This window comes from Phyllobates terribilis, unplaced genomic scaffold (genome assembly GCF_046119375.1).
Source record: "Phyllobates terribilis strain yellow unplaced genomic scaffold, ASM4611937v1 Scaffold_11__3_contigs__length_659146591, whole genome shotgun sequence".
In the NCBI taxonomy this organism is placed as follows: domain Eukaryota; kingdom Metazoa; phylum Chordata; class Amphibia; order Anura; family Dendrobatidae; genus Phyllobates; species Phyllobates terribilis.
In genome coordinates this window covers 643,456,679-643,476,449 of record NW_027362771.1, presented here as the reverse complement: position 1 = coordinate 643,476,449, position 19,771 = coordinate 643,456,679, and the positions used below count along the sequence as shown (strand labels likewise).

At 54.8% G+C, this 19,771-nt stretch overlaps 1 protein-coding gene across 1 annotated transcript in view; it reads right to left on the bottom strand.

The window, feature by feature from the left end:
• LOC141165464 (uncharacterized) overlaps positions 1 to 19,771 on the bottom strand; it is a 231,350-nt gene that overhangs the window by 173,903 nt on the left and 37,676 nt on the right. Inside the window, exon 2 of the mRNA XM_073651060.1 lies at positions 3,149 to 3,445. Within this exon, the coding sequence (XP_073507161.1) occupies positions 3,149 to 3,445 (297 nt within the window). The remainder of the gene's footprint in view (positions 1 to 3,148; positions 3,446 to 19,771) is intronic.

Here is a 19,771-nt window from a genome sequence, read left to right as displayed (position 1 = left end):
AGTGATACAGACAGAAGGGAGCTATGACCTTACCCCCTGCAGAGTGATACAGATAGAAGGGAGCTATGACCTTACCCCCTGCAGAGTGATACAGATAGAAGGGAGCTATGACCTTACCCCCTGCAGAGTGATACAGATAGAAGGGAGCTATGACCTTACCCCCTGCAGAGTGATACAGACAGAAGGGAGCTATGACCCCCCCCCTGCAGAGTGATACAGATAGAAGGGAGCTATGACCCCCCCCCTGCAGAGTGATACAAATAGAAGGGAGCTATGACCCCACCCCCTGCAGAGTGATACAGATAGAAGGGAGCTATGACCCCACCCCCTGCAGAGTGATACAGACAGAAGGGAGCTATGACCTCACCCCCTGCAGAGTGATACAGACAGAAGGGAGCTATGACCTCACCCCCTGCAGAGTGATACAGATAGAAGGGAGCTATGACCCCACCCCCTGCAGAGTGATACAGATAGAAGGGAGCTATGACCTCACCCCCTGCAGAGTGATACAGACAGAAGGGAGCTATGACCTCACCCCCTGCAGAGTGATACAGATAGAAGGGAGCTATGACCCCACCCCCTGCAGAGTGATACAGATAGAAGGGAGCTATGACCTCACCCCCTGCAGAGTGATACAGATAGAAGGGAGCTATGACCCCACCCCCTGCAGAGTGATACAGATAGAAGGGAGCTATGACCTCACCCCCTGCAGAGTGATACAGATAGAAGAGAGCTATGACCCCACCCCCTGCAGAGTGATACAGATAGAAGGGAGCTATGACCCCACCCCCTGCAGAGTGATACAGATAGAAGGGAGCTATGACCTCACCCCCTGCAGAGTGATACAGATAGAAGGGAGCTATGACCCCACCCCCTGCAGAGTGATACAGACAGAAGGGAGCTATGACCTCACCCCCTGCAGAGTGATACAGACAGAAGGGAGCTATGACCTCACCCCCTGCAGAGTGATACAGACAGAAGGGAGCTATGACCCCACCCCCTGCAGAGTGATACAGACAGAAGGGAGCTATGACCCCTCCCCCTGCAGAGTGATACAGACAGAAGGGAGCTATGACCCCGCCCCCTGCAGAGTGATACAGATAGAAGGGAGCTATGACCCCGCCCCCTGCAGAGTGATACAGATAGAAGGGAGCTATGACCCCCCCCCTGCAGAGTGATACAGATAGAAGGGAGCTATGACCTCACCCCCTGCAGAGTGATACAGATAGAAGGGAGCTATGACCCCACCCCCTGCAGAGTGATACAGACAGAAGGGAGCTATGACCTCACCCCCTGCAGAGTGATACAGACAGAAGGGAGCTATGACCTCACCCCCTGCAGAGTGATACAGATAGAAGGGAGCTATGACCCCACCCCCTGCAGAGTGATACAGATAGAAGGGAGCTATGACCTCACCCCCTGCAGAGTGATACAGACAGAAGGGAGCTATGACCTCACCCCCTGCAGAGTGATACAGACAGAAGGGAGCTATGACCCCACCCCCTGCAGAGTGATACAGACAGAAGGGAGCTATGACCCCACCCCCTGCAGAGTGATACAGATAGAAGGGAGCTATGACCCCACCCCCTGCAGAGTGATACAGACAGAAGGGAGCTATGACCCCGCCCCCTGCAGAGTGATACAGATAGAAGGGAGCTATTACCCCGCCCCCTGCAGAGTGATACAGATAGAAGGGAGCTATGACCCCACCCCCTGCAGAGTGATACAGACAGAAGGGAGCTATGATCCCACCCCCTGCAGAGTGATACAGACAGAAGAGAGCTATGACCCCACCCCCTGCAGAGTGATACAGACAGAAGAGAGCTATGACCCCACCCCCTGCAGAGTGATACAGACAGAAGGGAGCTATGACCCCACCCCCTGCAGAGTGATACAGATAGAAGGGAGCTATTACCCCGCCCCCTGCAGAGTGATACAGATAGAAGGGAGCTATGACCCCACCCCCTGCAGAGTGATACAGACAGAAGGGAGCTATGACCCCGCCCCCTGCAGAGTGATACAGACAGAAGGGAGCTATGACCCCACCCCCTGCAGAGTGATACAGACAGAAGGGAGCTATGACCCCACCCCCTGCAGAGTGATACAGACAGAAGGGAGCTATGACCCCACCCCCTGCAGAGTGATACAGACAGAAGGGAGCTATGACCCCGCCCCCTGCAGAGTGATACAGATAGAAGGGAGCTATGACCCCACCCCCTGCAGAGTGATACAGACAGAAGGGAGCTATGACCCCACCCCCTGCAGAGTGATACAGACAGAAGGGAGCTATGACCCCGCCCCCTGCAGAGTGATACAGACAGAAGGGAGCTATGACCTCACCCCCTGCAGAGTGATACAGACAGAAGGGAGCTATGACCCCACCCCCTGCAGAGTGATACAGACAGAAGGGAGCTATGACCTCACCCCCTGCAGAGTGATACAGATAGAAGGGAGCTATGACCTCACCCCCTGCAGAGAGATACAGACAGAAGGGAGCTATGACCCCACCCCCTGCAGAGTGATACAGACAGAAGGGAGCTATGACCCCACCCCCTGCAGAGTGATACAGACAGAAGGGAGCTATGACCCCACCCCCTGCAGAGTGATACAGACAGAAGGGAGCTATGACCCCACCCCCTGCAGAGTGATACAGATAGAAGGGAGCTATGACCCCACCCCCTGCAGAGTGATACAGACAGAAGGGAGCTATGACCTCACCCCCTGCAGAGTGATACAGACAGAAGGAAGCTATGACCCCACCCCCTGCAGAGTGATACAGACAGAAGAGAGCTATGACCCCACCCCCTGCAGAGTGATACAGACAGAAGGGAGCTATGACCCCACCCCCTGCAGAGTGATACAGACAGAAGGGAGCTATGACCCCACCCCCTGCAGAGTGATACAGACAGAAGGGAGCTATGACCCCACCCCCTGCAGAGTGATACAGACAGAAGGGAGCTGTGACCTCACCCCCTGCAGAGTGATACAGACAGAAGGGAGCTATGACCTCACCCCCTGCAGAGTGATACAGACAGAAGGGAGCTATGACCCCACCCCCTGCAGAGTGATACAGACAGAAGGGAGCTGTGACCTCACCCCCTGCAGAGTGATACAGACAGAAGGGAGCTGTGACCTCACCCCTCCTCACCTCTTGCATATACGTAGGTTCCATGTCCGTCCTTGCTGCTGCCTCCACAGCGCGCCCTGCAGTAGTATACGCCTGGGCTCCCTGTGACGCTGTGATTATGGGTCACTGTGCGATTCTCCGGCTCTAGTAAGGACGTATTCTGGGGTTCCTTGGGGTGTTCGGCCTGATATAGAAAGGAACGTAACTTTTGCGATGTGTCACCCGCCATGAGCATAATATCACACGTAATGAAGACCCGGTCACCAGCCATCGCAGCAAGATATGGAGGATTCTGGGTAACCGACAGCAATGTACAGGCTGAAAGAGAAACCGGCGAGAAGGGTCACCAAAGACAAACATGAAATATACAATCATCTATCGGTGTACATCTGTATACACACAGTGCAGACACTACTACACCGTGACCTGTATATACACATTGCAGACACCACTACACCGAGACCTCTATACACACAGTGCAGACACCACTACACCAAGACCTGTACACACAGTGCAGACACCACTACACCGAGACCTCTATATGTAGCACCCCGAGGGCTCGGCTGCTACAGGGGTATTGCACCTCGACCCAGAGGTGTGGTATTCCACTCCCGGGTAAGGATGGAGCGTGGAACTGGGCTCAGTAGGCTGCATGCACTACACTCACCCCATTTCCGGGGGACAGACCAACGGTACTCCCACCAGATAGATGTGCAGGTACGACAGCTTCTGTCCCTGGCTGGAGTGGGGAGGGGGGAGGAACATCCCAGTGGTGTAGGAGCAGAGAGGGGAGGGACTCTGGGCATAGGTAGGAGCCCATTGGGTGCTAGTCACCTGGGCTCGGGTGTCAGAGGAGAGTATAAAAGGTGGGCACCATCTTAGATCAGGGTCCAGTCCGGGTCTGTTAAGAGAGGAGCTCAGCCAGAGAGGGCTGACAGGGAGCTGTGGCTCAGTCTGGGCCCAGCTCCAGAGTCAGGCCTGGAGTGGAGGCCTGACGCAGAGAGACAGAGGAAGGAGAAAGAACAGAAACGCCAGGAGAGGCCCAGAGACGCAAGAGAAGAGGGAACCCTGAGATCCCACGAGCTAACGGGTGCAGGGTTGGCAGAACAGGGTACCGGATCCCAAACTGGTGGAGGCCAAATATCCTCAGGAACCGGAGGTCGTGGATAAGTTTTGGCGCGACCCCTCGCCATATCCACCAGGAAGGCAAACCACGTATAGGGTCAGGGAAGCCGGGAAAGGTTTCACCACCAGAAGGCCCGAGGGAGCCGGACAAAGGTGGATCCCTGGTGGGGACGGCCAGTAGAAAGGAAGAGAGGGGAGCTCAGGACCACGCTCTGGAACTGCCTGGGAGTTGGCCGAGTCACGCAGCACGGCTCGGGTGGTCCTAGCTGTACACAAGGGACCTGATAAAGAACTGAACTGTGAGTAAAGCTGTGAAAACTGCAATTGCACGTCTCTGAGCTTCCTTGTCACACCACTACTACCACTATCATCTTTTCCTGCTTCATCAGCTGCCCTGAGGCTATACCCCTCCCGTTGGGGGTTATACCATCCACGCTGCACATCCGTACCACCGGCCTCAGCGGACTGCCCTGCAGCGGCAGCTTCATAGCCGCATTCAACGGGTGGCGTAGTCGAACAACATCACATCTGCCACTAAAAACATCGCCACTTAGTTTGACACCCTGGGCACGGACCGGGTCACCGCCACGAGACTACTACCCCTATCGGACCCGGCTCCGGGTAGGCCCCCGCGTGCGCAACGCCACTCAGCACAGGCCCAGGGGCGAGTCAACTTTGGCGTAGTCGGCAGGATCCCGTGCCCGCAACCACCGGGTACTGCGTGCCTGAAAAAGAGACTTTTATACTTACCTGTGGTGAAGATTCCCGCCATCCGTGGAGTTTTCCCGCCATCCGACGCCATTTTCTGCCTTCTTCCCGCCATCCGTGGAGTTTTCCCGCCATTGGGCGCCATCTTGAGGACGCCGCGCGGGAAGAAGAGGGGCGTGGACTCCGAAAGCGCGCGAGAACTGAAGCTCCGCCTCACGTCCGGACGTTGCATAAGGTCCTGGAAGGAGCCCAGCAGACGCCGACGTCACAGGAGCGCGACGGAAGGTCCTCAACCCTGACGATCCACTGTGGAGCCGCGGCCTACGGAAGAGGATCATCGCAAGGTAGGCCACGGTCCACTAGGGGGGAGGAGGATATCGGATACAGAGGAGAGCTTCACTGCCACAGCCACCTTCAGCGCCCTCTTCCCCAAAAGTGCCATTCCTAGACCCAAATAGGATGCCTCCGGCCTGGACGCAAGGCCGAGTACCCCCGGGCGCCGCGGTTCCCACCGCGCCCTCTACCTCCACTGTGCCGCCGGCCTGGTCGCAAGGCCTGGTGCATCCGGGCGCCGCTGCCCCCACAGCGCCCTTGACCTCCACAGTGCTGCCCCTGGGCGAAGATCTCTTCGCGCAGCATACTAGCCCGGACGGGCTGCCCTTCGTGTGGCCACCGGAGTACATCAACCCCCGACTCCGGAGGGAACGGCCCCTGTGTGAGCCCCTGATCCCGGCTCCGGCGCCCGCCAAAATTGTTCCGCTCCCGTTAGAGGACGCCCAATTTGAATGGGATCCGACCGGTGAGAACCTCATGGGGTTCACCCAGGAGACCCGGGCGGACGCAGCCCGGCGTGAGGAATGCTGCCGTCAACAGCTGGAGGTCTTTGGGAGAGAACGGCGAGAGAGGCGGATCCGTGAGGAACAGCTGCAGGTCCAAAGCGCGGAGCAGAAACGCCGGGCCCGACGAAACCCCCGTACGGCCCACGGTCCCCGCGCCACCGGGACCGTAATAAAGTTTCAACTGGAGAACGGCTGGGGCTTTATCCGGGATCACCGAACCCCCGGCGACGTCTTTGTCACCTGCAGGGATGTCGAGAGCCACCTGCCGGAGGGACACCGCGGACGTGACCTTTACCCGGGTGATGAGGTCACCTTCACCCGGCATCAGTGTGCCAAAGGACCGTACGCCCTTCACGTACACCGGCTGACTGAGGAAGAGATACAGTATGAGGAAAGCCAAGAGGACCCGGACGGGTCTGAAGACTACCCTCAGGAAGGAGCACGAAGAAGACACCATTATTAGAGAGTGGTAAAGAAGGACTGCATATAGTTACCCGTCGGGGTACAAGAACTGTCGTAAAATTGGTGTTTGTGTGAACTGTTACCAGTGTGCCCTTAATCCCTTACCAGGCTGAGGACTGTGAACAGCCATTCCCCTATCCCCACTGGCCGAGGACTGAGAGCGGCCACCCTGTAAATAGTTGCGCTTCCTAAGGCGCCCCCTACTGGTTTTATAGAAGAACTGCATTTCTACTTTAGAACTAGAGACTGTTGCACTTTACCTGGTCACAAGTTGCACGGTGGCCAGAGATCAAGAACGTGTTGGTCAAGAATGTTTTATATGACAAAGTTTTATATGATGCTAAAAGAGTTAATGGTATTTTATAAGTATGTGAAGAAAGTCTGATAATGTTTCCGTAATGTTTTATACCTGTAACGTTAAGAGAAAGAAGAAAAGAGTACCTCCCATAAAGGGATGAGTTGTCGGTTAACGTCTTATATGTGAGTGCACTTTAAAATTTTTGTATGTCTAATTGTTTTGCTCTATTCCAGCCCGAGGACGTGCTGTGATTTACCAGGGGGGAATGTAGCACCCCGAGGACTCGGCTGCTACAGGGGTATTGCACCTCGATCCAGAGGTGTGGTATTCCACTCCCGGGTAAGGATGGAGCGTGGAACTGGGCTCAGTAGGCTGCATACACTACACTCACCCCATTTCCGGGGGACAGACCAACGGTACTCCCACCAGATAGATGTGCAGGTACGACAGTGTCTGTCCCTGGCTGGAGTGGGAGGGGGGAGGAACATCCCAGTAGTGTAGGGGCAGATAGGGGAGGGGCTCTGGGCATAGAAGTAGGAGCCCATTGGGTGCTAGTCACCTGGGCTCACACATAGAGGGAGTATATATGGTGGGCACCATCTTAGGAACAGGGTCAGAGAGTCCAGGAGAAGCTGAGGGAGAGTTCAGCCAGAGAGGGCTGACAGGGAGCTGTGGCTCCGGCTGGGCCCAGCTCCAGGGCCAGGCCTGAAGCAGAGAGAAGGAGGAAGAAAGGCCCGGAGACATAAGACCAAGAGGGAACCCTGAGATCCCAGAATTAAGCCAGAAGGGTGAAGGGTTGGCAGAAGAGGGCACCGGATCCCAAGCTGGCGGAGGCAAAAGTAACCCTTAGCCAGGAACCGGAGGTCGTGGTCAAACTTTGCCACGACCCTCACCACATCCACCAGGAAGGTACACCAAGAGTAGGGTCAGGAAAGCCAGAGAAGGTTTTACCATAGAAGGCCCAAGGGAACCGGACAAAGGTGGATCCCTGGTGGGGACGGCCAGCAGAGAGAGAAAGAGAAGGGAGCTCAGGACCACGCTCCAGAACTGCCTGGGGGTTAGCCGAGTCCCACACCTGGTGAATGCAGCACGGCTCGGGTGATCACTCAAGGCCAGAGTGACTGAAGGAACACCTGTGAGTAAAAACCCTGAAACTGCATCTCACGTCTCTGACTCTCCTTTCTGCACTATCACTACCTCCATCATCCGCACCAGCTGCCCTGAGGCCATACCCCTCCCGTTGGGGGTTATACCATCTATGCTGCACACATACTACCGGCCTCAGCGGACTGTTCTGCAGCGGCGGCCTTGTGACCGCAAATCAACGGGTGGCGTAGTCGACACTGAAACAACATCTACCAAGACTGCCAACCACTTAGTTTGACACCCTGGGCACGGACCGGGTCACCGCCACGAGGACTACTACCCCTGTCAGATCCGGCTCCGGGTAAGCCCCTGAACATGGCCCAGGGGGTGCGTCATATACACACAGTGCAGACACCACTACACCAAGACCTGTATATACACATGTAGAACCCCGAGGACTCGGCTGCTACAGGGGTATTGCACCTCGATCCAGAGGTGTGGTATTCCACTCCCGGGTAAGGATGGAGCGTGGAACTGGGCTCAGTAGGCTGCATACACTACACTCACCCCATTTCCGGGGGACAGACCAACGGTACTCCCACCAGATAGATGTGCAGGTACGACAGCTTCTGTCCCTGGCTGGAGTGGGGAGGGGGGAGGAACATCCCAGTGGTGTAGGAGCAGAGAGGGGAGGGACTCTGGGCATAGGTAGGAGCCCATTGGGTGCTAGTCACCTGGGCTCGGGTGTCAGAGGAGAGTATAAAAGGTGGGCACCATCTTAGATCAGGGTCCAGTCCGGGTCTGTTAAGAGAGGAGCTCAGCCAGAGAGGGCTGACAGGGAGCTGTGGCTCAGTCTGGGCCCAGCTCCAGAGTCAGGCCTGGAGTGGAGGCCTGACGCAGAGAGACAGAGGAAGGAGAAAGAACAGAAACGCCAGGAGAGGCCCAGAGACGCAAGAGAAGAGGGAACCCTGAGATCCCACGAGCTAACGGGTGCAGGGTTGGCAGAACAGGGTACCGGATCCCAAACTGAAGGAGGCCAAATATCCTCAGCCAGGAACCGGAGGTCGTGGATAAGTTTTGGTTCGACCCCTCGCCATATCCACCAGGAAGGCAAACCACATATAGGGTCAGGGAAGCCGGGAAAGGTTTCACCACCAGAAGGCCCGAGGGAGCCGGACAAAGGTGGATCCCTGGTGGGGACGGCCAGTAGAAAGGAAGAGAGGGGAGCTCAGGACCACGCTCTGGAACTGCCTGGGAGTTGGCCGAGTCCCGCACCTGGTGGACGCAGCACGGCTCGGGTGGTCCTAGCTGTACACAAGGGACCTGATAAAGAACTGAACTGTGAGTAAAGCTGTGAAAACTGCAATTGCACGTCTCTGAGCTTCCTTGTCACACCACTACTACCACTATCATCTTTTCCTGCTTCATCAGCTGCCCTGAGGCTATACCCCTCCCGTTGGGGGTTATACCATCCACGCTGCACATCCGTACCACCGGCCTCAGCGGACAGCCCTGCAGCGGCGGCTTCATAGCCGCATTCAACGGGTGGCGTAGTCGAACAACATCACATCTGCCACTAAAAACATCGCCACTTAGTTTGACACCCTGGGCACGGACCGGGTCACCGCCACGAGACTACTACCCCTATCGGACCCGGCTCCGGGTAGGCCCCCGCGTGCGCAACGCCACTCAGCACAGGCCCAGGGGCGAGTCACACACAGTGCAGGCACTACTACACCGAGACCTCTATACACACAGTGCAGACACCACTACACCAAGACCTGTATATACACAGTGCAGACACTACTACACCATGACCTGTATATACACAGTGCAGACACTACTACACCGAGACCTCTATACACACAGTGCAGACACCACTACACCGTGACCTGTATATACACAGTGCAGACACTGCTACACCGAGACCTCTATACACACAGTGCAGACACCACTACACCGAGACCTCTATACACACATTGCAGACACCACTACACCAAGACCTGTATATACACAGTGCAGACACTACTACACCGAGACCTCTATACACACAGTGCAGACACCACTACACCGAGAACACTATACACACAGTGCAGACACCACTACACCAAGACCTGTATATACACAGTGCAGACACTACTACACCGAGACCTCTATACACACAGTGCAGACACTACTACACCGAGACCTCTATACACACAGTGCAGACACTACTACACCGAGACCTCTATACACACAGTGCAGACACCACTACACCGACACCTCTATACACACAGTGCAGAAACCACTACACCAAGACCTGTACACACAGTGCAGACACTACTACACCAAGACCTGTACACACAGTGCAGACACCACTACACCGAGACCTCTATACACACAGTGCAGACACTACTACACCGAGACCTCTATACACATATTGCAGACACCACTACACCGAGACCTCTATACACACAGTGCAGACACCACTACACCGAGACCTCTATACACACAGTGCAGACACCACTACACCAAGACCTGTATATACACAGTGCAGACACTACTTCACCGAGACCTCTATACACACAGTGCAGACACCACTACACCGAGACCTGTACACACAAAGTCTAGACACTACTACACCGTGACCTGTATATACACATTGCAGACACCACTACACCGAGACCTCTATACACACAGTGCAGACACCACTACACCGAGACCTCTATACACACAGTGCAGACACCACTACACCAAGACCTGTATACACAAAGTCTAGACACTACTACACCAAGACCTGTACACACAGTGCAGACACCACTACACCGAGACCTGTATATACACACAGTGCAGACACTACTACACCGAGACCTCTATACACACAGTGCAGACACCACTACACCAAGACCTGTATATACGCACAGTGCAGACACTGCTACACCGAGACCTCTATACACACAGTGCAGACACCACTACACCGAGACCTTTATACACACAGTGCAGACACCACTACACCAAGACCTGTACACACAGTGCAGACACTACTACACCAAGACCTGTACACACAGTGCAGACACTACTACACCGAGACCTCTATACACACATTGCAGTCACCACTACACCGAGACCTCTATACACACAGTGCAGACACCACTACACCAAGACCTGTATATACACACAGTGCAGACACTACTACACCGAGACCTCTATACACACAGTGCAGACACCACTACACCAAGACCTGTATATACACTGTAGCGCTGGCGTCCCTGCCCTCTGCTAGGCAGGGACGCTGCTCCCCTCACCGCTCTGCTCCGTGCCCGGCGTCCTCTCCCCGCTCTGCTGTCAGCGCGCGCTCCTTCCCGGCGTCCTCCTCCCGCTCTGCTCTCAGCGCGCGCTCCTTCCCGGCCCCTGTGCTTAGGGCGCGCGCGCGCGCGCTCCCCTCCTCTTAAAGGGGCCGCGCGCGCCGTCCTAAGGAGTCCCCGGCCAATGGCCGGAGGACTTCATCATATATAAGGCACCTCCTCCAAAATGGAGGTGCCCGAGCAATGTTGTTTGCACCTGTGTCTCACCTGTGCTTCAGCCCTCAGGTCCCGTTGCCAGTTTCCTGCCAGTTTCCTGCCAGTTTCCTGCCTGAATACTTGTTACCTGTCTGCCAGTCTGAGGTCCGACGGTCTGCCTTACTACTCCTGTCAGTCTGTCTAATGGACCAGCCTGCCCGCTCACCTGGGAGCGCACATCAGCTACCTGCCTACTTTCCTGAGGTCCGACGGTCTGCCTTACAACTCCGGTCAGTCTGTCTATGGACCAGCTTGCCCGCTCACCTGGGAGCGCTTCTCCGTTACCTGCCTGCTTGCCAGCCCGGAGGCTCCGTTGTCACGTGCTGTGACCATCAGCTACTTCAGACTCTTGTCCGCTCACCTGGGAGCGCTTCTCCGTTACCTGCCTGCTTGCCAGCCCGGAGGCTCCGTTGTCACGTGCTGTGACCATCAGCTACTTCAGAGACTCTTGCCCGCTCACCTGGGAGCGCTTCTCCGTTACCTGCCTGCTTGCCAGCCCGGAGGTTCCGCCGTCACGTGCCGTGACCACCTGTTATTCCAGAGACTCTCGCTTGCTCACCTGGGAGCACACATCTACCATCTGCCTGCTAGCCTACCCGGAGGCTCTGCCATCACAGGTCGTACCTACCCTTTACCCAGAGACTGCCCTGATCACTTTCCGTATCTCCCTGTCCGTTCATCCAGAGACTGCCGCCCGCTCCCTTACAAGGACCGCCCCCTTGTATAGTAGCTCAGAGGTTCCGCCTCCCAGACCCGTTACAGTTTGCTCGGGCCATGGAACCCGGTGGCACCCAAGCTCCCTCGCTCTCGGACCTCTGTCTTGAACTGTCCCGTCAGAGGTCCCAACAGGAGTCCATCCTGGGTCACCTGCGGAATGTTAATACTCGCCTGAACACTCTGTCTGATCCACCAACAACCTCCGCCAGTGCCATATCTTGCAATCCGGCAGCTCCGCTGCCCACTAATACCATGGTATCCTACCCCGGACCCCGGCTTTCTGCACCTCCTCGCTTCGGAGGCGACTCCGTCCAGGCTCGGGGCTTCTTAAATCAGTGCACCCTGCATTTTGAACTTTTGTCCTACCAGTTTAACTCCGACCGGGCCAAAATTGCCTTCATCATGTCCCATCTCACCGGGGAGGCCCTGGCCTGGCTAAATCCTCTATGGGAGAGAGGAGACCCCCTGGTGTCCAACTTGCCTGCTTTTCTCACGGCTTTCCGGAAAGTCTTCGACGAACCCGGACGGAAGACCTCATCTGCATCATCGTTGCTACGCCTCCGTCAGGGGAGTCTCACCGTGGGCCAATATGCCATACGGTTCCGTACCCTTGCCTCGGAGCTGACCTGGGATAACGACGCTCTGGTTTCCGTCTTCTGGGAGGGTCTGTCCGGCCGTATTAAAGATGAACTTGCCGGTCGGGACACTCCTACCACTCTCGATGACTTAATAACTCTTGCCACCCGGATTGACCTACGGTTCCAGGAGCGTGCCAGAGAGGTCACCCGTGAGAGGAGGTTACCACGTCTAGCTCCTACTTTTCAGAAACCCGTCACTCCTTCTGTCTCTAGCCAGGTACACCCTCCTGAGCCTATGCAGGTCGACCAGACCAAGATGGTCAAGACCCGTCAGGACTTACGCCGTGCCGAGGGGACCTGCTTCTACTGTGGCAGTAAGGAGCACCAGATCCGTGCCTGCCCAGAAAGGTCGGGAAACGCCTGTGTCTAGGTTCGCTCAGAGAGGTCCACCTAGACAAGAATAAATCCTCTCCATCCCTGCTGTTGTCAGTTTCAATCGTCTACGGGGAGAACCGTTATTTCGAACTAGCCCAACTGGACTCTGGAGCAGCCGGGAATCTTATTTCACAGTCCCTGGTAGAGAAATACCGCATCCCCACCAAACCTCTGGCTGTACCCTTGTCTGTGGCTGCCGTGGATGGGGGGCTCTTACCACGCCCCATCCAACTCATCACCGAATCCATTACTCTGCAGGTGGGAATGCTGCATTCTGAGAGTATCTCCTTTCATGTTCTGCCTGGACTCTCTCACGCCCTCTTGCTAGGTCTGCCTTGGCTCCAGAGACATGCACCCGTGCTTGACTGGCAAACCGGAGAAGTCCTTCGCTGGGGACAAGACTGTCATAAGACCTGCCTGGTTCCCGTCCATCCCGTCCGTCCCTCTCCTACCTCAACTAATCTACCTGGACTTCCAATTCCTTATTGGTCTTATGCTGATGTCTTTAATAAAAAGGAGGCAGAGACATTACCCCCTCATAGACCATACGACTGTCCCATCGACCTATTACCCGGTACTACTCCTCCCCGTGGGCGTATTTATCCTTTATCCGCTGCTGAGACCCGGTCGATGTCCGAATATATTGAGGAGAATCTGGCCAGGGGATTCATCCGGAAATCTACCTCCCCGGCGGGAGCAGGCTTCTTTTTCGTTAAAAAGAAGGACGGCTCTCTCCGTCCCTGTATAGACTATAGAGGCCTAAACCAGATCACGGTGAAGAATAAGTACCCCCTTCCGCTCATTCCAGAATTATTTGATCGTCTGAGGGGGGCTAGAATCTTCACCAAACTAGACCTCCGTGGGGCGTACAACCTGGTTCGTATCCGTCAAGGGGATGAATGGAAGACGGCATTCAACACCCGGGACGGCCACTATGAATACCTGGTAATGCCCTTTGGTCTCTGTAACGCTCCTGCCGTCTTTCAAGAGTTGGTCAATGACATCTTCCGGGACCTTCTCTACTCCTGCGTAGTGGTGTACCTGGACGACATCTTGGTCTTCTCTCCGGATCCCCAGACTCACCGGAGGGACGTTCGTCAGGTCCTGCTCAGGCTCAGGCAGAATCACCTCTTCGCTAAATACGAGAAGTGCCTCTTTGAGCAGACCTCGCTTCCGTTTTTGGGCTACATTATTTCTCAGACCGGCCTACGAATGGATCCAGAGAAACTGTCTGCCATCGAGAAATGGCCTCGACCGGAGGGGCTGAAGGCCATTCAGCGGTTCCTGGGCTTCGCCAACTACTACCGCCTCTTCATACCACACTTCTCTTCCCGGACTGCCCCAATTTCCGCGCTCACCCGTAAGGGTACTAATCCCAAAGAGTGGCCGCCCGAAGCAGAAGAAGCCTTTCTTTCCTTAAAACAGGCCTTCTCTTCCGCCCCGGTGCTGCATCGCCCGGACGGCAACAAGCAGTTCTTCCTGGAAGTGGACGCCTCCTCCTCTGGAGCTGGAGCGGTACTTACTCAAAAATCTTCTTCCGGGAGGATGGTAACTTGCGGCTTCTTCTCTAAACTCTTCTCCTCCTCAGAGCGCAATTATTCCATAGGAGATCGAGAGTTATTGGCCATCAAACTGGCATTGGAGGAGTGGCGTTACCTGCTTGAGGGGGCTCTTCACCCGGTAATAATTTACACTGACCACAAGAACTTGGCTTATCTCCAGCATGCCCAGAGACTTAACCCGCGCCAAGCCCGGTGGTCCTTGTTTTTTGCTCGTTTTGATTTTGTCCTTCATTTTCGCCCGGCTGACAAAAACGTCAAGGCGGACGCCTTGTCTCGATCCTTTCTGGTATCTGATCTCGAGGAAGATCCGAAACACATCATCGATCCCGCCAGAGTAATGCAGGTGGCTCCCGTGAGTCTAAATCGTCTTCCTCCCGGTAAGACGTTCGTATCAGTACCTGATCGGGAGAAGATCCTTCACTGGGGTCACTCGTCTAAACTGGCTGGCCACGCTGGTCAGAAGAAGACCCTCCAGCTTATTTCCCGGCACTACTGGTGGCCTACCCTGCACAAGGATGTAATAGACTTTGTTTCTGCCTGTGTGTCCTGCGCCCGCAACAAGGTTCCGAGACATCTGCCAGCCGGTCGCCTCCTTCCGCTCCCAGTACCTGCTGCCCCCTGGCAGCATATTGCAATGGACTTCATAACTGACCTCCCACTCTCTGCCGGTTGTACGGTCATTTGGGTGGTCGCTGACCGCTTCTCCAAGATGGCTCATTTCGTTCCCCTGCCAGGCCTCCCGTCTGCACCCGAGCTAGCTAGAGACTTTATTCGTCACATCTTCCGTTTTCATGGCCTGCCCCTCCACATCGTGTCGGATCGTGGGGTACAGTTCACCTCACGCTTCTGGAGAGCCACTTGTAAACTACTAGACGTCTCCCTGGACTTCTCTTCCGCTTACCACCCACAGTCCAATGGTCAAGTGGAGCGGATCAATCAGAACCTGACCAGTTACCTCCGGCACTTCGTTAATGCCCACCATTCTGACTGGGTGGATCTCCTACCATGGGCCGAGTTCTCTTACAATAATCACGAGAGCGAATCCTCCTCCAAATCCCCGTTTTTTGTAGTCTTTGGTCAGCATCCTCGGATTCCTTTTCCTGTCTCCACCTCGGTGGACAACCCGGCTGCGGAATCTCTCGTTAGCAAATTTTCCTCCATTTGGGAGAGTACCCGATCCGCACTCCTTCAGTCTTCCGAGCGTATGAAAAGACACGCTGACAAAAAACGTCTGGACCCTCCTCAATTCCGTCCTGGGGATAAAGTCTGGCTCTCGTCCAAATATGTCCGGCTCAAGATCCCTTCCTATAAGTTAGGGCCTCGGTTCATCGGCCCACTGGAGGTCATCAGTCAGATCAACCCGGTGGCCTATAAATTGAAACTCCCGGTCAACTTACGGATCCCTAACTCCTTCCATGTATCTCTCCTCAAACCTGTGGTACTTAACTCTTTTTCCAAGTCTACAGGTACGCCTCCTGCTCCGGTTTCTGCTGAGGATGAGTTTGAGGTAGAGAACATTCTTGCCACCAAAAGGGTAAGAGGAAAGACCTTTTTTCTGGTAGATTGGAAGGGGTTTGGTCCTGAGGAGAGAACGTGGGAGCCCCGGGAGAACATCCATGCCCCTCTCATCCTAGCTAAATTTCTGTCTGGCCTAAAAAAGGGGGGGCCTAAAGGGGGGGGTACTGTAGCGCTGGCGTCCCTGCCCTCTGCTAGGCAGGGACGCTGCTCCCCTCACCGCTCTGCTCCGTGCCCGGCGTCCTCTCCCCGCTCTGCTCTCAGCGCGCGCTCCTTCCCGGCCCCTGTGCTTAGGGCGCGCGTGCGCGCTCTCCCCTCCTCTTAAAGGGGCCGCGCGCGCCGTCCTAAGGAGTCCCCGGCCAATGGCCGGAGGACTTCATCATATATAAGGCACCTCCTCCAAAATGGAGGTGCCCGAGCAATGTTGTTTGCACCTGTGTCTCACCTGTGCTTCAGCCCTCAGGTCCCGTTGCCAGTTTCCTGCCAGTTTCCTGCCAGTTTCCTGCCAGTTTCCTGCCTGAATACTTGTTACCTGTCTGCCAGTCTGAGGTCCGACGGTCTGCCTTACTACTCCTGTCAGTCTGTCTAAAGGACCAGCCTGCCCGCTCACCTGGGAGCGCACATCAGCTACCTGCCTACTTTCCTGAGGTCCGACGGTCTGCCTTACAACTCCGGTCAGTCTGTCTATGGACCAGCTTGCCCGCTCACCTGGGAGCGCTTCTCCGTTACCTGCCTGCTTGCCAGCCCGGAGGCTCCGTTGTCACGTGCTGTGACCATCAGCTACTTCAGAGACTCTTGCCCGCTCACCTGGGAGCGCTTCTCCGTTACCTGCCTGCTTGCCAGCCCGGAGGTTCCGCCGTCACGTGCCGTGACCACCTGTTATTCCAGAGACTCTCGCTTGCTCACCTGGGAGCACACATCTACCATCTGCCTGCTAGCCTACCCGGAGGCTCTGCCATCACAGGTCGTACCTACCCTTTACCCAGAGACTGCCCTGATCACTTTCCGTATCTCCCTGTCCGTTCATCCAGAGACTGCCGCCCGCTCCCTTACAAGGGCCGCCCCCTTGTATAGTAGCTCAGAGGTTCCGCCTCCCAGACCCGTTACATACACAGTGCAGACACTACTACACCGAGACTTCTATACACACAGTGCAGACACCACTACACCGAGACCTGTACACACAAAGTCTAGACACTACTACACCGTGACCTGTATATACACATTGCAGACACCACTACACCGAGACCTCTATACACACATTGCAGACACCACTACACCAAGACCTCTATACACACAAAGTCTAGACACTACTACACCGTGACCTGTATATACACATTGCAGACACCACTACACCGAGACCTCTATACACACAGTGCGGACACCACTACACCGAGACCTCTATACACACAATGCAGACACCACTACACCAAGCCCTGTATACACAAAGTCTAGACACTACTACACCAAGACCTGTACACACAGTGCAGACACCACTACACCGAGACCTCTATACACACAGTGCAGACACCACTACACCGAGACCTCTATACACACAGTGCAGACACCACTACACCAAGACCTGTATATACACAGTGCAGACACTACTACACCGAGACCTCTATACACACAGTGCAGACACCACTACACCGAGACCTCTATACACACATTGCAGACACTACTACACCGAGACCTCTATACACACAGTGCAGACACCACTACACCGAGACCTCTATACACACAGTGCAGACACCACTACACCAAGACCTGTACACACAGTGCAGACACCACTACACCGAGACCTTTATACACACATTGCTGACACTACTACACCGAGACCTCTATACACACAGTGCAGACACCACTAGACCGAGACCTCTATACACACAGTGCAGACACCACTACACCAAGACCTCTATACACACAGTGCAGACACTACTACACCGAGACCTCTATACACACAGTGCAGACACCACTACACCGAGATCTCTATACACACAGTGCAGACACCACTACACCAAGACCTTTATACACACAGTGCAGACACCACTACACCAAGACCTGTACACACAGTGCAGACACTACTACACCGAGACCTGTACACACACATTGCAGACACAACTACACCGAGACCTCTATACACACAGTGCAGACACCACTACACCAAGACCTCTATACACAGTGCAGACACCACTACACCAAGACCTGTACACACACATTGCAGACACCACTACACCAAGACCTCTATACACAGTGCAGACACCACTACACCAAGACCTGTATACACACAGTGCAGACACTACTACACCGAGACCTCTATACACACATTGCAGACACCACTACACCGAGACCTCTATACACACAGTGCAGACACCACTACACCACGACCTGTATGTACACAGTGCAGACACTACTACACCAAGACCTGTACACACAGTGCAGACACCACTACACCGAGACCTCTATACACACAGTGCAGACACCACTACACCAAGACCTGTATATACACAGTGCAGACACTACTACACCGAGACCTCTATACACACAGTGCAGACACCACTACACCGAGACCTCTATACACAGTGCAGACACTACTACACCAAGACCTGTATATACACAGTGCAGACACTACTACACCAAGACCTGTACACACAGTGCAGACACCACTACACCGAGACCTCTATACACACATTGCAGACACCACTACACCAAGACCTGTATATACACAGTGCAGACACCACTACACCAAGACCTGTATATACACACAGTGCAGACACCACTACACCGAGACCTCTATACACACAGTGCAGACACCACTACACCAAGACCTGTATATACACACAGTGCAGACACTACTACACCGAGACCTCTATACACACAGTGCAGACACCACTACACCAAGACCTGTATATACACAGTGCAGACACTACTACACCGAGACCTCTATACACACAGTGCAGACACCACTACGCCGAGACCTCTATACACACAGTGCAGACACCACTACACCAAGACCTGTACACACAGTGCAGACACTACTACACCAAGACCTGTACACACAGTGCAGACACTACTACACCGAGACCTCTATTCACACATTGCAGACACCACTACACCGAGACCTCTATACACACAGTGCAGACACCACTACACCAAGACCTGTATATACACACAGTGCAGACACTACTACACCGAGACCTCTATACACACAGTGCAGACACCACTACACCGAGACCTCTATACACACAGTGCAGACACCACTACACCAAGACCTGTATATACACAGTGCAGACACTACTACACCGAGACCTCGATACACACAGTGCAGACACCACTACACCGAGACCTGTACACACAGTGCAGACACCACTACACCGAGACCTCTATACACACAGTGCAGACACCACTACACCGAGACCTGTACACACAGTGCAGACACCACTACACCGAGACCTGTACACACAAAGTCTAGACACTACTACACCGTGACCTGTATATATACATTGCAGACACCACTACACCGAGACCTCTATACACACATTGCAGACACCACTACACCAAGACCTCTAGACACACAAAGTCTAGACATTACTACACCCTGACCTGTACACGCACATTGCAGACACCACTACACCGAGACCTCTATACACACAGTGCAGACACCACTACACCGAGACCTCTATACACACAGTGTAGACACCACTACACCAAGACCTGTATACACAAAGTCTAGACACTACTACACCAAGACCTGTACACACAGTGCAGACACCACTACAC